General features: G+C 43.9%; 2 protein-coding genes and 1 pseudogene across 4 annotated transcripts; 2 read left to right on the plus strand and 1 right to left on the minus strand.

Moving 5' to 3' along the window:
- The first annotated feature begins 51 nt into the window (after positions 1 to 51).
- LOC117860106 (polyubiquitin 11) lies at positions 52 to 2,332 on the plus strand. 2 transcript variants are annotated; one of them, XM_072294687.1, is made up of 2 exons: positions 52 to 765; positions 1,546 to 2,332. In XM_072294687.1, the coding sequence occupies exons 1-2, from the start codon at positions 523 to 525 to the stop codon at positions 2,212 to 2,214; spliced, it is 912 nt and encodes a 303-aa protein (XP_072150788.1). In that variant the 5' UTR covers positions 52 to 522; the 3' UTR covers positions 2,215 to 2,332. The 2 variants fall into 2 exon arrangements, with proteins under 2 accessions (XP_072150788.1, XP_034599218.1); XM_034743327.2 differs by having other exon boundaries at positions 692 to 765; positions 1,551 to 2,332.
- Positions 2,333 to 3,841: 1,509 nt separating this feature from the next.
- LOC140223169 (polyubiquitin 11-like) lies at positions 3,842 to 8,776 on the plus strand (annotated as a pseudogene).
- Positions 8,777 to 10,009: 1,233 nt separating this feature from the next.
- LOC117860100 (wall-associated receptor kinase 3) lies at positions 10,010 to 15,807 on the minus strand. Of its 2 annotated transcripts, none has more exons than XM_034743323.2 (4): positions 14,778 to 15,807; positions 14,000 to 14,452; positions 11,378 to 11,533; positions 10,010 to 11,302 (listed from the first exon to the last, which is right to left on the minus strand). In XM_034743323.2, the coding sequence occupies exons 1-4, from the start codon at positions 15,655 to 15,657 to the stop codon at positions 10,125 to 10,127; spliced, it is 2,667 nt and encodes an 888-aa protein (XP_034599214.1). In that variant the 5' UTR covers positions 15,658 to 15,807; the 3' UTR covers positions 10,010 to 10,124. The 2 variants fall into 2 exon arrangements, with proteins under 2 accessions (XP_034599214.1, XP_034599213.1); XM_034743322.2 differs by having other exon boundaries at positions 14,000 to 14,458.
- Positions 15,808 to 17,077: the final 1,270 nt, after the last annotated feature.

Here is a 17,077-nt window from a genome sequence, read left to right on the forward strand (position 1 = left end):
TTTGCCCATCTGGCCGGTGCGTCAGCGATAGTTCTTCTTGATCTAAAGCTAGTCAAGGTTCGAGGAGCCTACCATCAGCAGGAGGGAGGAGGGCCAGGTAGCTGGTGACAATTACTGAGACAGGACTGGGGGTCTCCTGGCCGGCCTCAGGGTCGTCGTCGGGCCGGTGACTTCGACGCCCATGGCGAGTCAAAGGTCGCCTCCTCCATCGGTGCAGTGACGTAGCATGGCCATCCACTCCCCATTGCCGCAGCTTCTGGATCAGGGTTCTTCCTCGAAACTCCCTGCACGCACCGGTCGGTTTCCGTTCTGGGTACGCGTAGCTTTGACAGCCATGAATGAGCACCAACTGATGATGATGATGATAATGATGGGGGAGGTGTATATATAATTATTATGTACGTGGGCTAGGCCTCTTTCGGCCTCCATGGCCTTGGGCTGGGCTGCTGCTACGCTTCTGCCCGCTCCCCCATCCCATCCATATGATGATGGCTTCCCGGCCCGGCCGTATCCAAACAGCCCATGTCTTCCCCTCCCATCAACAATGGGCCTCGGAAGTGGAAGGCCAGAGGAGGCCGAACTTTCGACCTCCGCTTCCGACTCGACCTCCGCTTCCGACTCGAAGTCAGCCAACACGATGACACGATCGACTATAAAATAAAATGCATCTATCCCTACAACCCCACATCTCCCAGCAGGGCTCTCCGCCGGAAGCAAGAACGTACGCCCCCTACAGATTCTAGCAGCGAGCATCTTCGACTTCAGGTACGTCCAACTGTTCGATTTTTTTGCCTGCCTCTACAACTTCTAGCAGTCTCGTTCGTATTCATGGTGTCGGTTGATGATCTCTATAGCGTATATATCGGTGTTGTTCAGGTAGGGTTACGGGATTATTTTGGATGGAATTTGTGGCTCATCTCATATGATTTGGTTAGATCTTATGATCTGTTGGCCAGCCTTTAGTTTGTGACTGTAGATTTTTCCTTCTTCCTTCTGCTACCTGCTTGAATTGTGGGCCTTTTTGGCTAGCTATTGATGATTGCTCTATAGCCTAATAAACAAAAGCGAGACGAAAACATCGGCTATTAATCTTTTTTTAAGGAAAGGCTGCTATTAATTTTAGTTGCTGGTTGATATTAACGGCTGCATATTCTGTTTTCCGATTAGATCGATTCATTATATTCTAGCAGTGTTAGGTTCTTCATGGCTGGTTTGGCATTCGCCTGCCCTCATGCATGGTTCTACTCCAGTATTTCGGCAAGTTGAGAACTGCATACTCACTTATCTCGTCAATGTACAGAACTGAGTGAACCATGTTATTTTAATGATTGCTCAAGACTTAACTTTGTATCCTAGGCTTGATGTTTTCTATAAGCAACGAAATTACATAGTAGATTTCTACTCTTGCTTCTACTGCTTTTTAGATAGCTGGTTCTTGCTTCTGCCACATGTTGGAATCGTTGTATAGACTAAATAATTAAAAGCTGGATTAAAGTATTTTTGTCTACAGTAAAAAATAATTGTTGGTGATGTTTGGTGTGCTAGTTCAGAATGCAGATCTTTGTGAGGACCCCCACCGGGACGACGATTTGCCTCAGGGTCCAACCATCAGATACCTTGTATGCCGTTAAGCAAAAGATACTGGAACGCCACCACCTTGCCTTTGATGGAGTGCTGCTGGAGGATAACCTTACATTGGCTGATTATAACATCCAACATCAATCCACGCTCGACCTCCAAGAAAAGATGCAAATCTATGTAAGGGAGACACTAAATGGCATGACTTTCATTCTTGAGGTTGATAGCTTAGATACTATCGATAGCATAAAGGACAAGATTGAAGATACCGAGGGGTTTCCCAAGAGCCTGCAGTGCCTCATCTTTGCCAACGAACAGCTGGAGGGCAAGCGCACCCTGGCGGACCACAACATCTGCAAGGACTCCACCCTTCTCCTCGTCCTCCACCCATGCCCGAGAGGCACGATGCAGATTTTTGTGAAGATGCTAGATGGAAAGACCCCCACTTTTCAGGTCGAGAGATCGTATACCGTCAGCTATGTCAAGATGAAGATCTATGAGATGAAGGGCATCCGCCCCATACAGCAACGCCTCATCTTTGCCGGCCAGCAACTGCAGGGCAGGCGCACCCTGGCGGACTATAACATTCAGAAGGAGTGTACCCTCCATCTGGTACTCTGCCTTTGTGGTTGTTGACGAGACTGATGCCATGCAAGGTCATCCAACAACGAGAGTTCTTTTGCTGAAGTACGTCATGTTTCTTTCTTTCTACTAGCGGCGTGTTATCAGTAAAACTATCATCAATTATAGGCCATCAGTTTGCTAAGGTCTTTTTTCATTTGCAAGTAGCGTTTTGTGTTATCATCAGTAAAATTTTCGTTTGTGGTAACGTTAATGTCTGAGATCTTAGCATAGTTGATTCAGAAATACAGTCAACAGCTTCAACTTGTGATTACGTGTTCGCAAGCATCACGTCACGCGTCAGTTCAATACCCGGTTGGCTTCTTGTCTCTATCACGGCAGCCTCTCGGTTGATTTTAAGGGTGCGTTTGTTCGAGGGTTGAGGTGGGTTGGAACAGGTTGAATTTAGATGGATCTATATTTGGTTCAGAAATAAAGTGTGTTGGGTTCATCCCCACAGGGAATATACCCCTCAGATCCAGGTCGAGACGGTCCGTCCAAATTGAACGAACCATCTCGACCTACTTCCCTATTTCAACAGTGTCGCTCTCCGGCTGGACAAGCTCGAGCCCCGCTCCTGCGGCCGGATGAGCTCGAGCCCCGCCGCCGCCGGCCACCGCGGGCTGATGCTCGGCCTGGACGGCGGCCGCGACGGCCGGGGATACACCCCATACGACGACGCATCATCTTTGCCGCTCAGATACCGTCTGGGATCTTATTAGCATCAGTTGATTCAGAAATACATTCAGCAGCTTCAACTTGTGACTACGTGTTTGCAAGCATCCAGCGGCCATTGCGTGCGCTTGTGAAAGAGAGATAGGGCCTAGGGGATCAGATCAGCAGGAGAGGGACGGGCCAGGTAGATGGTGACAATGAGACAGGACTGGGGGTCTCATGATCTCGGGTCGTCGGCCGTCCACTCCCCAATGCTGCCGCTTCAGATCAGTGATCAAGCTACCGCTTCTTCCAGGAAAATCCCTGCACGCACCGATTTCCTCCGTTCGGGGTACGCGTAGCTCGGACAGTCATGAATGAGCACCAACTAATGGGGGCAGATGCATATATATAACTTATAACTACTCAGGTTGACGCACGCCTATACAAAAGATGTTAATCTGAAATAATGATGAGAAACCATTTTATTATCTTATTGTGCTTAATCAAAAAAAAACATAATATAGAATCAAATCGATCGCATCTAATATTAAATTCAAACAAGTTTTTATCATAATAGTCATTCGAGCACCGTGTAATTTTTTTCTTAGGAAGTCATGAGCCTTAGTAGATATAGCTAACGGATTGACGTGCTATGTTACCCTGATACTTGGTTTTGATAGAAATAAAACAAATTAAATTAGCAATGAATGAATAATTCAATCATATTTTGCAATTTAATTTGAAGGCAAGGTCAAAAAATAGTAGGGCTACCAGAGGTGAAGCTATTATGCAAAGTTTAATAATTATTTTATACATAGAAAAAATTAAATATATTTATACTTTCCGTACAATGTAATTGCAAATAATAGAAAAATCGTCATCGATATTTTTTTAAAAAAAATTCATGAGACCCACTCGATAGTATCGTGGATCCCACTGAAGAGTACGTGGATCCCATACAGATCCCACTTGAATAGTTTGTTGATCCCACGTGAATTTTTTTAAACAATACGTGGATCCCACGTGATGTCGGGATGCATGAGGAGGCACGAAACCTAGGAGCGTACATGGGCCAGGCCTCCTTCGGCTTTCATGGCTTCCCGGCCCGTATCCAAACAGCCCATGTCTCTTCCTCCCGTCAATAATGGGCCTCCGAAGTGGAGGCCCAAGTCCGGCCTGCTATCGCTCGCCGCCGTCCGGACGGAATCGTCGTCGATCGAGGAGACCAAAACTTTCCACTTCCGCCCCAAGTCGTCCGTCCACGCTTCCAATCGATCTCCCAGCAGGGCTCTCCGCCGGCGGAAGCAACAACGTACGCCCCTGCAGATTCTAGCAACAAGCATCTTCGTCGGCTTCAGGTAAGTCGAGCTGTTCAATTTTTTGCCTCTCTCTCTCTCTCTCTACTACTTCTAGCAGTCTCATTCGTATTCATGGCGTCGGTGATGATCTCTATAGCGTATATGTCAGTTTTCGTGTAGGGTTACGGGAGTATCTTGGCTGGAGTTTGTGGCTCATCACCTCATATGATTTGTTGTTGGCTCTTGGGATCTGTTGGCCAGCCTTTGTGACTGCAGATTTATCTTCTTTCTTCTATTCTGCTACCTGTTTGGATTGTTGACATTTTTTGGCTGTTAATTGCTCTGTAGTAGCCTACACAAAAGCAAGAAGAAAAGCGTATCCTACTAATTTTAGTTGCTCGTTGAAACAAGGGCTGCATATCCTGTTCTCCAATCGGGTCGATGCATTCTAGCAAATCTGAAGTGTGCGCTAGCTAGCTTCAGTAATGCTAGATTCTTCTTTGCTGATTCGGCATTCGCCTGTCCTCGCCGTTGTATTCCAGTACAAAGTGCTCGGCAAATTGAGAACTACGTATTCACGCTATCTCTTCGGTTCGATGCACAGAACTGAGTGAACCATGTTATTCCAATGATTGCTCAAGACTTAAACTTTGTATCCTAGGCTTGGTATTTTCTATAAGCGATGTACATTACGCAGTAGATATCTGCTCTTGCTTCTACTGTTTTTTAGATAGCTCGTTCTTGGCTTCTTGCTTCTGCCACCTGTTGGAATTGTTGTATATAGCCTAAATAATTAAAATCTGTACTAAAGCATTCTTTTTGTCTACATTCAGAATGCAGATATTTGTGAGGAGCCCCACCGGCAGGATGATTTGCCTCAGGGTCCAACCATCACATACCTTGTATGCCGTTAAGCAAAAGATATTGGAACACCACCACCTTGCATTTGATGGAGTGTAGCTGGAGGATAACCTCACATTGGCTGATTATAACATCCAGCATCAATCCACGCTTGACCTCCAAGAAAAGATGCAAATCTATGTAGCTCATGGAGACGACTCCTGTGTAGCTGACGCTGGAGTAGAAGATTTGAGACTTTGGTGATTTGTAAATATATCACATGACTCTCCATAAAGATAATACCTCCAAATCTTTAGAGAAAAATAACTGCAGCTAACTCCAAATCATGTGTAGAGTAATTCTGCTCATGCTTCTTCAATTGCCTTGATGCATAAGCAATCACTTTACCTTCTTGCATAAGCACACAACCAAGCCCGATTCAAGAAGCATCTGTATACAAAGTGAAGCGTCTGCCACTCTCAGGTAATGTCAATATAGGAGCATTCACTAACTTACTCTTCAGAGTTTGGAAACTGGCCTCACACTCTTTAGTCCATATGAATGGAACACCCTTCTTAGTGAGATTAGTCATTGGCTTAGCAATAATTGAGAAACCCTGCACGAAACGCCGATAATAACCTGCAAGCCCAAGGAAGCTCCGAACCTCTGTTACATTGGTTGGTCTTTGCCATTCCACCACTGAGGCAACATATCTAATGCCATGCTGATTAATGACATGACCAAGGAAGCTCACTTAAGAAAGCCAAAATGCACATTTCTTCAATTTTGCATAGAACTTGTTCTTCTGAAGTGCATGCAAGACAAGACTGAGATGAACCTTATGCTTCTCCTTTGACTTGGAGTAGACTAAGATATCATCGATGAATACCACAACAAAAACATCCAAGTACTCATGCAACATCCTTTCATGGCCTCCATAAAAACAGCATGGACATTTATTAGTCCAAAAGACATAACCACATATTCATAATGCCCATACCTTGTATTAAAAGCCGTCTTCTCAATATCCTCTTCCTTGATACATAGTTGATGGTAACCACATTGCAAGTCAATCTTAGAGAATACCTTGGCACCTCTCAATTGATCAAAGAGAGCATCAATACGAGGCAAAGGGTACTTGTTCTTGATTGTCACTTGATTATGTGCTTGATAATCAACACAAAATCTTTTAGTGCTATCCTTCTTTTCTACAAACAAGACTGGGGCAGCCCAAGGTGACGTGCTTGCTTGGTTAAACCCTTTAGTAAGAAGTTCATCCAATTGTTTCTTTAACTCCACCTGCTCCAAAGGAGCCATCTTGTATGGTGTCTTATATATAGGTTGCGTTCCAGGAACTAACTCACTACTAGAAACCTTGGCTTTAGTCTCGGTTGGTAGGGGTCAAATTTCTCTAAAACCATTCAGGATATAATTTTCGAGACAAAAGGTGGGGGTCCTTTAGTCCCGGGTCAGGCCCCCTTTAGTCCATGTTGGTGCTACGTAGTCCGGGACTAAAAATTTCAAAATAAAAATAAAAAAAGCAGCCCACGCCCGTCGGCCGCTGGCCGCGCGCCGCCCTGACACTGCTCCGCTCCGGCCTCCGCCTCGGCCCCAGCCTTCGCTCCGCCTCCACTGCTCCGAGCCCGCGCCACCTCTCCACCCTGGCCTCCACTCCGAGCCCTCGCCGCTGCGCGCCCTCGCCCCGCTGCCGCTACTCACTGCCAGTGAGGGGCGAGCAGAGGGGGAAGGGGAGGGGCAGCAGGGGGAGGGGGTTGGCACTCGTGCTGGAGGGAGAGGAGGAGGAGGAAGAAGAAAGGGGAAGATAAGGAGCTGTGCACCGGAGGGAGTCCTGGTCTTCTAAGGAAGATAAAGAGGATGCACTGTAGCGCAACCAATCCGGGGTCCTCCCTGACGGGCCCTCCATCCGTCGCTCGTAGGGAGTGGCCAAGGGGTTAATGGGGGAGCATAAGAATGCGCCGCCGGGGTGTCGAAGGAGCTTGGTGCCGGAGAAGGATCTTTTTCTTCATTGAGCTCGTTCTCAAATCTGGATGCACCAGCGGCCGGCTGGGGGGGGGGGCGCCGGATGGTGGTGGGAGGTGGGACATGGCCGGCGCAGGCCTGGAGGGGTTGGGAGGGGAGTGGACGCTAAGGCCGGAGTGGCCGCCGGCGGGTGGCGCGGTGGGCGCGAGGTCTAGAGAGAGAAACTAGAGAAATGCCCGTTATTTTCCACTTCCAGTAAGCTATATAGAGTAAGTAACATACATGGAGTATTGTACTGTTAGTTTCTTTGCAGTTTATTCTAAGATGTTCCATCCTTCATTTGAGTAACTATTTGTCAATTTGACAAATTAACCACATTCAAAAGCTATACAAGCAGAGGGAGCCGCATGACAGGCCATTTGTGATGTTGCATTGTTGGGCGTTACTCAAACACCATAGAAGTGGATCAATCGGGATAATGATTGTCATCTACTTAAGAAGAAAGCACAAAAGTCTTTTTCAGAATTTGAGAATGAGGGTGATGACAATGATGATGATGTGGAGGAGAGTGGCATTCCAAGATCGGCAGTGAACCACAAAGAGAGACCTTCAGGGAGGAAGCAAGAGAAGGAGAGGGTAAAGAAAGGAGGAGATGGTATTGTGTTCCAGTCCGCAGTTCCAGAGATGATTGAAACAAAGGAGGAGATACCAGTTACTGGGAAAGGATTATTGGAAGACTGCTGGAGATGCTCTTAATTGTATAGCCTAAACAAAAGCATTTGTTGCTGTTAATTTTAGTTGATACTAGAAAATAAGGGCTGCATATTCTGTTTTTTTCCAATTAATTCGATACGTTGTAGCAACTCTAAAGTGTGCGCTAGCTTCTGTAACATTAGAGTGTTGTTGGCTGATTTGGCATTTGCCTTTCGTCGGTTCTATTCCACTAGAAAGTGTTCAGCAATTGAGAACTTTCTCGCTTAATCTATTCAGATAAATGCACAGAATTGAGTGAACCATGTAATTTTTAATGGTTGCTCAACACTACTTTGTATGCTAGCTAGCTAGGCTTGCTCTGTACAAACATTGTATTTACACAGTAGAATTGTTGGCTTTTTCTTGTATAACCTAAAACCGAAAGCTTGATTGAGCCACTTTTGTCTAAAAATGTTAATGTTGAAGTGCTCATTCAGAATATATTATCTTTGTGAGGAGGCCCACCGGCAGGATAATCCACCTCAGTGTCCAACCATCACATACCTTGTATACTGTGAGAGAAAAAATTCTGGAACAACACTGCCTTGTCTTTGATGGAGAGCAGCTAGAGGACAACTTTACACTAGCTGACGCTTGACCTCCTAGAAAAGATGCAAATCTATGTAATGGAGACGCTAGCAGGCAAGTCCATCACCCTTGAGGTTGAATACTATTGACAACGTGAAGGGCAAAATTGAAGATCCTCATGTTTTCCAACAAACAGCTGCACGACAACAGCACCTTGGCGACAACAACATTTGGAAGGAGGCCATCGTTCTTCTTGTCCTCCACCCATTTCCAAGAGGCACGATGCGGATCTTCGTGGTGAAGATGACTAGAAGGACCATGCATCCCTCTTTTGGTTGAGAGTTGAGATACCATCGACGCTGTGAAGCTGAAGATCTATGAGAAGGATGGCACTCGCCCCAGACGGCAACGCCTCATTTTGCTGGCAAACAGTTGGAGGACAGCCAGACCTGGCTGACTATATCATTCAAAATGAGTCTACCATTGACGTCGACGTGGTGCTCTGCCAATGTGGTCGCTGAGATGCATGACCATCAACACGGAGATACGTGATGTATGGCCATTCAACAAGGAGATACATTTGCTGCAGTCTTCTTTCTTTCCTTCCAGTAGTGGTGTGTCATCAGTAAAACTACTATCATTGTAGGACGTTAGTATTGCTGCATTCTTCTTTCTTTATTATCAAACTGAGATTAACTTATCTGGCCAACCCATCGTGCGTTGTGATGTACTACAGTACAGCAGATGGTTCGTTCTCACAACAGAATCAAACAGGAAAATCACGGCAATTACAAATGGGGATGTCGGCCGGATAAACAATTACTATTTTATTTGGCAACAATTCAAGTACTGTTTTGGCAGCAGTAAAGGAAAACTAGTAAGTTCCGGCTGAGTTTTTCTGGATAAAAACATAAAACGCTGCCGCTGTTACGGCGCACAAAATCCCTGCGTTCTCCATTGAGTTCGCATGTGTGTTTCCACAGCTCACCGGACGGCCGCCGTCGAGTTGATCTCCGGCGAACCTCTGACAGAGATGTGCGTGGCACTATGGTGGATGTGGACCCACCACTCGTTACACGGTCAAAAGGGGCCCAACCAGGTCGAAGGGCAAGGAAGAAACTCTGGGCCGCCTCTGGCTGCCGGGAATTATTGGCTGATTGCTTTTTGGAAAATAAAAATCAGCTCCGGTTGGAAGTCCTAATTCTCTTCCACTTCCGATTCCAACCTTCAAGTTCCTGCCAAGTCGAGTATATACACATACATCTATCCCCAAACCTTTCATCATGGAAAATGCAAAACCACATGTACATGTGACCACATGACTTATCTTAACCGTTAATTTCTTTTTATCCAACTGTTGATCCACTACCTACCCCATGTACTTCTTACCTACCAATGATCTATCCCACCATTGATTCAAAAATAAATGGCTTAGATATATAACTCATGTGGTCACATGTATATCCTTTCGTTATAGTATGTTAATGTGTGAGATCTTGTATCAAGAGTCCCTGGGTTTGTCTTGGCATCATTTTATTGAGAAAAACAGTTGGTGGCTTCAACTTTAGTAAGGTGTGTTGCAAGCATGCAGCGGCAATTGCAGAGGTCACAAGCATGCATCAGCTCAATACCCTATCTGCTAATTGTCTCTGTCACGCAGTCTCTCGGTTGATTTTAATCTTAACAAGACGTGCACAAGCACAACCATTGTTCCCACGGAAATCCTAAAGAGAAACATAAAAATCGTACTAACCTTTGCTCAGAAAAAAAATGGACTGAAATATAGGGTGTGTAAAAAATATTACAAGCTTTTAGTAGTAATATATGTTTCCATAATAACCCAGGTAACGCACAAAAGTATAGATGACATTATCGTGGAGACTGAATTCCCAAGTATGCTGAATCAGTCATGCTGACATACCCGTTGCTAAGCTCGATTTCGAAGCAAGCGTTTGGTGATCCAACGAGCATAGCTCCCTCGTCGGAAGTCTCCTGCCCCCATGGATGCTGCGACAGGTTCCTAAACCTCTCAAGCTCATCTGCAACCTCCCGCATCGGCGGTCTCTGCTCGCTAGCCATCTCCAAGCATCGCCTCGCCAGCTCGGCCAACTGCTCGATCAGCTCGATGCTCTCTTCGCCTTTGATCTGTTCGTCCAGTATCTCGCCAAGCCTGTTCTCGCTCATGGCCAGGAGGAAATGTGCCGAGAGGTTTATTTCCTCATCGATTGCCTGAAGGTTCGTCGCCTTCCTGCACGTCAGCAGCTCCAGGATGACGACGCCGAAGCTGTACACGTCGCTCTTGCTCGTCAGCTTGGAGGTCTGCATGTACTCTGGATCCAGGTAGCCGTAGGTCCCCTGGACAAATGTCACAAACTGGGCCTCGTCCGTCGGAGCCAAAGTCGAGGCTCCAAAATCTGAGACTTTGACGGTGTAGTTGTCGTCGATGAGTATGTTTGCCGATTTCACGTCGCCGTGGATGATCGGCGGCGAGGCCGAGGAGTGCAGGTAGGCGAGTGCTTCCGCGGCCTCGTGCGCGATCTTCAGGCGCGTCGCGAAGGAGACGCGCGGCCCGTGGTGATGCCGGCCTTGGATGAGCTGGTACAGGGTGCCGTTGGGGATGAACTCGTAGACGAGCATGGGCACCTCCACCTCAAGGCAGCAGCCATAGAGCTTGACGACGTTCCTGTGGTTGATCTGGGACAGGATGAGCATCTCCTTCCCGAACTCCTTCTCCTGCCTCTCGCTGATCATCTTGCACTTCTTTATCGCGACCGACCTGTTATCTTTTAGAGTTCCTTTGTACACGGTGCCATTCCCTCCCTTGCCGAGCACATTTCGCTCGTCGAAGTTACCAGTCGCCTCGCCGAGCTCTGCTTTAGTGAACAATGTGAAGGACAGACCTTGTTTTGACTTCATTTCCTCCAACAGCAAGAGGCCCCCGTGCTGCTTGAAGTACCTCTTCTTCACAGCGGCAAGCCTCCTCTTCTGGTGGAACAGGTAGGCGCCAGACAGGGTAACTACTAGCAACACTACGGCAATGCTAACACCTGCAGCAAGGTCGCAGGATCAGATGTATTAGAGGAGATGAGCAAGTAATTCAGGTGATCGAGACCACGACGTACCAGGCAAAACAATATTAAATTCTTCTTCGATGTGGGTGCAACGCAGTTTTACAGGATCATACATTGTTTTAGGGGGGCAACTGATGCAATTGTATCCTCCTGGATAATTATGGCATATTCCATAGCATCGGTTTGGTATGGAACACTCATCAATATCTGCAGCAGCATCATATATACTTTAGTAGTATATAGAAATTAACGAAATGAAGACGATTCCAGCTGTTGAGACTTCAGTCTTTCTTTGGAAACTTTTGTTTTCATCAGTAATCCAAAGTGAATTTCAGTTTTATCAGAGTTCTTACTAAAACTCGGATCTAAATCCTGATTGTTAGTGAAAAATCATATTGCACAATGACAAAAGGACATATAGTAGGAAAAACATAAATCGCATGTCAATATTTGAAGACAGTTTTACTCTGCAGTTCGTTGTCTCTGTGGTTAGTGATTGGAAACAGAAACGAGCGACTTTGTTCATATTCGTAGAAGAGAAGACAACCTAAGGCTAATCCTAGTGCATTGTACATGCATATTAAGGGTGCGTTTTGGTAGGATTCATATTCGTAGAAGCATTTCAGATCCAAATTCTTTCTAGAAACATTTCTCTAATAAATGAGAATCACTTTGTGGAGCTGCTTAGCAAAATTCAGATTCTTGAAAAGGAGGTAAAAATATTGTTTTTCATGAAAAAGTCATAAAAATAGGTAGGTTTCACAAAAAGAATATTGAATATTTTGTGGTTAAACAGCGATTCACATGAGACCCATTTTAACTTGTTGCATTTAAAAACGCTTAACAAAAAATACAATTGCTATAGTAGAGGGGAGGCAAGAAACGGAATCAATTGAAACCAGTCTGCATCCTTTTCGGACCAGTTTGGCAGCTCAAAACGTTTTCGATTCTAACCAGAAATGTTAGAATCACTGCCAAACGGAGAGAGGGCGAAACATTTCACCGGTGAATCACTTGAATCGATTCTCCTTTTCACTGGTGCTTTCGCCTGATTCTGTTTGGCCTCCACCCTACTCTAGCAAAAGTATTTTTTAATTCTTTTTTAAGTGCAACAAATTAAAAATGAGTTGCACTAGCATAGTTCTTCACCCACAAAAAGCTTCAATTTTTTAATAGAACCTATTTAATTTTTGTGATTTTTTATGTAAAACAAAGATTTTACCTACCTTTTAATAAGTTGAATGTAGCTAAACAGTTTCACAAAGTGATTATGATTCATTAGAGAAACATTTCTGGAAAAAATCTGAAATGTTTCTATGAGAATATGAAACCCTGCCAAATGCACCCTTCATGTGTCTAGGCAAAAAGAAGAGAATTGATTCAAGTGATTCACCCTCTCCCCGTTTGGCAGTGATTCTAGTGTTTGTGGCTAGAATCATAAATGTTCCAAGATGCCAAACAGGGCCTAAATGAGTGCCACGTAGAATGGTTAGATGACACCTTAGTTTTGTGTCATCATGGATACTCCCTCTATCCTAAATATAAGGTGAGGTCAAAGTTGGCATGGTCTTCAATAGTAGCATTTGATTATTGATATCTTTTATGATATAATATTATTATAGCAACAAAATTATATCCATATGGGTGCCAAAAAGGGTAACTACTAGCATGACTACGGCAATGCTAACACCTGCAGCAAGGTCACAGGATCAGATGTTGTCAAGGAGATGAGCAAGTAATTCAGTTAATGGAGACGACGATGTACCAGGCAAAAATTAAGGCAATTCTTCATTGGAGTGCATTGCATTGTTGTAAGATCATACTGTGTTTTATTAACGCAGCTGGTGCAATATAATTAATTGGGAGGAGAGTCGTGTGATTTTTCTTGATCCTCGTGAACTTGGGATAGATTACTAGAACCATATTGGGGAAACATGACTGTTTGTTTTTTTTTTCTTGCTGGACGAAACAAAGAAAGACGTCGTATATCCACTTTTTATTTTTATTTCCTTTTTTACTTTTGGGGAAAGACGAAACAAAGAACCATATGGGGGATTCTAATATGTGCGGACATAATTTTCGCCAGTTTTTCTTTGTAGTGAATTTAAGTTTGTTAGAGTTCTCACTAAAGCGTGAACCCAAATCCAGACTGCTGGTGAGAAATCCTATCAGTCGCGTGATGGGAAGAGAACGCCATGTTGTGACAAAAACATTCATCTATTCTCATGTAAATATTTAAAGGCAGTGTTTTACTAGTCTCCAGTCCACTGTCTTAGTCCGGTACATTAGTGATTGATAATAGACAAGCGTGATTTGTTGATTTGGTGAAGTATAACAAAAGTCAAAATACAGAGAAATTAAAGATTCTACTCTCCAGACAGTCTAATAATTTCAGAGATCTGACGTGCAAGAGTCAGCGCTGGTATATTCTCTTCAGGAGGGTTATTGATTTTTCACGCATGGATGTCAGAATTGGTTGATTCATGCAGCATAAACACAGTTCCTGAAGAATATTCTAAACGTCAAAATTATCAGGAAAATTGCTAGTTAGGGCATGATTATCACTGGATTACTGCTACCTGCTGTTTTTAGTCATGACTCGTGAGTGTTGAACCAGAATGGTTAGGATAAATAATGTATACGCAGAAAGAGACAGAGAAACAGACAGAGAACCTTCACAGCCGTCCTGTATATACGGATTCCCTAGAAAGCCCGACTCGCATTTGCATCGATAGCCAATGTAACCATCCGTTGAATTGACACCCAAACAATTGCTATTGATGCTAACGCATCCATATTCTGAGGAGTTCAGCTTAGCCTCCTGACATGTCAGATTGGCAACAACCCATTGCACAGAGGATGATACCAAATAGAGACCAGGTTCCTTCAGTGCATCCACCCTAAACATCTGTTGTGGGGTATATCTGATGTCCACAATGCCATCATAAATGTCAATATGTGTCACCTGATGTTCCTCATCAAACTGGAGAGTAGACGTAGAATTTGTGCAGTTGAGCTGAAGTATCCTGGTTGCAGAACAACCTTCTTCTAGGCCAAAAGGGAACGGAATAGAGATGTTGCCACAATTTCGCTGGCAGTTCACCTTTTGTTGAATTGGATTATAACCTGTTTCTGACAAAATAAATTCATGAATGGTCAATGATTGGATAACTTCAAAGCTGCCCCACTTAAGGAAAATAGTCAGGCACTTCACCAACTTATGCCACACACAAAATTTATATAGCATGACTTAGGAAATACACACAATTTATGTAAACATTTTTGCAGGATTTTCTTGTTCATATGCGTGCATTTACTATCAGCACCTTCAAATGTGCTTTGAGATTGATGTGGACTTTTAAGATTCAAGCGGGCATCATATTTTCTATTAATTGCAATATTATTTGCACTTCCGTAAATAAATGATTGTACATAGCATGGAAAGAAATACCTTTATCACGCGAACAACCATTGGGTATGTATGAGTTACCACTGTACCCATCTTCGCAACCACAGTGATAGCCGGGATGTGATGTGAAATGACTGTTGTAGCACACGCTGTTGCTACTTACACAAGCATACGTCGTAACGTTATCCAAGGCAGTGGCACATGTCGGTTGATCCATAATACTCCATGAGATGCTCGCCGAGGCGTAGTTAACGTTGATGGTGTCCTGTAGCGCACTATGGTCAGTGAGCTCGCGGCTACGGTTGACGACAAACTTTAACTGGATGGCACTAAGATAATTATCAAACTCGATGGAGCAGCATCCGGTTCCGTTGCAGTTTTCCCTGGCCACCTTGTCTGTGATCTTTGCATCAGGACAGGTGACTGTACAGAGCTTCCAAGTTGTAGTTGCTTGGTCAATCCAGTACGTGTCCAAATCACAGCCTGTGATGTTTAGCACCACGTGATCAAGAGTGAAAGCTGGGGCTTTCCAGGACATGTCATACACAACGACGCCCTGTCTGATGGGTATGGAAAGGGAAGGAATCTGGACACTGAAATTCATGAAGCTAGTGCTTCCATAAGTAGAAGCATCAATATCATTGGTGACCTCCGTGGTACTGTCCTGAAGGTAGAGCCTCGGAGGCTGCACGGTATCGTCACAGGTGAGACTGAAATCAGGATCCCGGTAGCAGCCGGAGCCAATGCCAAATGGGTAGTCAAAGGTCAGGTTGCCACATCTCGATGGGCAATTACCGGCTAACATGGCACTGGGGAAATAGGGATGAGTGTTATTTCCATCTTGGCTTGTCAGGACACCAGAAGCTTGCTCAGTGAACACAAAAAGGAGAAGATAAAACTGTAGACTGAACAGTTTCATCATCACCAGTGAAGAAGAGGCTGTCTTCTGAATCTTAACAGAAACCAAGACTTATAGAACCACCAGGAAAGGAGAAGGGGGGCTTGAATTTCCTTTTTTTTTTTCTCGTTTGAAGAGAAGATTTGGGAGAGGGGGGGAGAGGGGATGCGAATGTAGGCATGGTCTGCCTGCTTTATATTGTCTGGACAATTGAAAAAGGACATGACAGTGGCTGTGTTGACTGGTGCAAGGGAAGACTGTAAGTGCAAGATTGCACACGGCAAAGATGAGGTTCACAAAAACAAGTATCCAAAGGTTAAGGAATACACGGCTTTTCGGCAGACCTAGCTATCATTTTTCCTATTCATATCCAATAGCTATGACTTACTTTGATAACATGGCCAAAAAAATTGGATTAACTCTGGCGTTCATTATTCCCAAAACTATTGGGTATAGGAATGGTCATGGTGTTACACGCAAATAAAAAAATGTGTGAATGAATAATTTTCTCTTAATCTTGAATGGCCGCTCTTTTTCGTTCTTCTTCAAATCAGAACAAACAATTCATAACTATATTGATTGTTTAGATGTGCTTGTAGTTTTGAGTACACATTCAGTACAATAAAGTATGGAGAGTTACTGATAAAAGTTTATTTTACTCTTCAGTATGGGAAAAGGAAATAGCTCTTTCAAGAGGAGGTAAAGAGAGGGGGAATGTCTACAAAGGGAAATAAGAAAAAAGATGGGTTTCATATATTGCTAGTCAGTCAATGAAAATAGCCCTTTGCAGAGGAGCTGCAGAGGGAGGATGTCTACAAAGGGACATAATAGAAAAAAGATAGATTTCTAGTCAGTCAATGAAAATAGCTCTTTCTAGATATCGCCTAGTCAGTCAATATGAAAATAGCTGTTTTCAGAGGAGGTGCAGAATGAGGATGTCTGCGAATGGAAATAAGAGAAAAGATAGATTTTAGATATTGCTAGTCAGTCTATCAAAAAAGCAGCTCCACGTACATGTATATATGCACACACGGGTTATCATGACTCTTGGGTATATACTGGTTTCTATTTTCTTTTCTTTTCTTTTCTTTTCTTTTGTCTTCAGTCAGCATCAAAGAATAAGTCCATGAAAGCACCAATTGTCATTCAATATAGGGTTATTAACTAGTAGATCCATGCCGTTACAACTTCTATGGTTTGGGAATATACCAATACAATTTGCGAAATTATATTCCTTCCGTCCGCTGTTTTGCTTTTTCCAAATGTATAGATATTATTATGCATCTAGACATAGGGTATATCTAAATACATAACAAAATCTATGAATTAAAAAACCAAAACGTTCTATAATTTGGAACGGAAGGAGTACTGTTTTAGTTATTAGTTATGCTCATGCCGTTATAATTTACCTCTTATTTACCTTAGGTGAAAATTTGGAGAATAA

This window comes from Setaria viridis, chromosome 6 (assembly GCF_005286985.2).
Source record: "Setaria viridis chromosome 6, Setaria_viridis_v4.0, whole genome shotgun sequence".
NCBI lineage: Eukaryota > Viridiplantae > Streptophyta > Magnoliopsida > Poales > Poaceae > Setaria > Setaria viridis.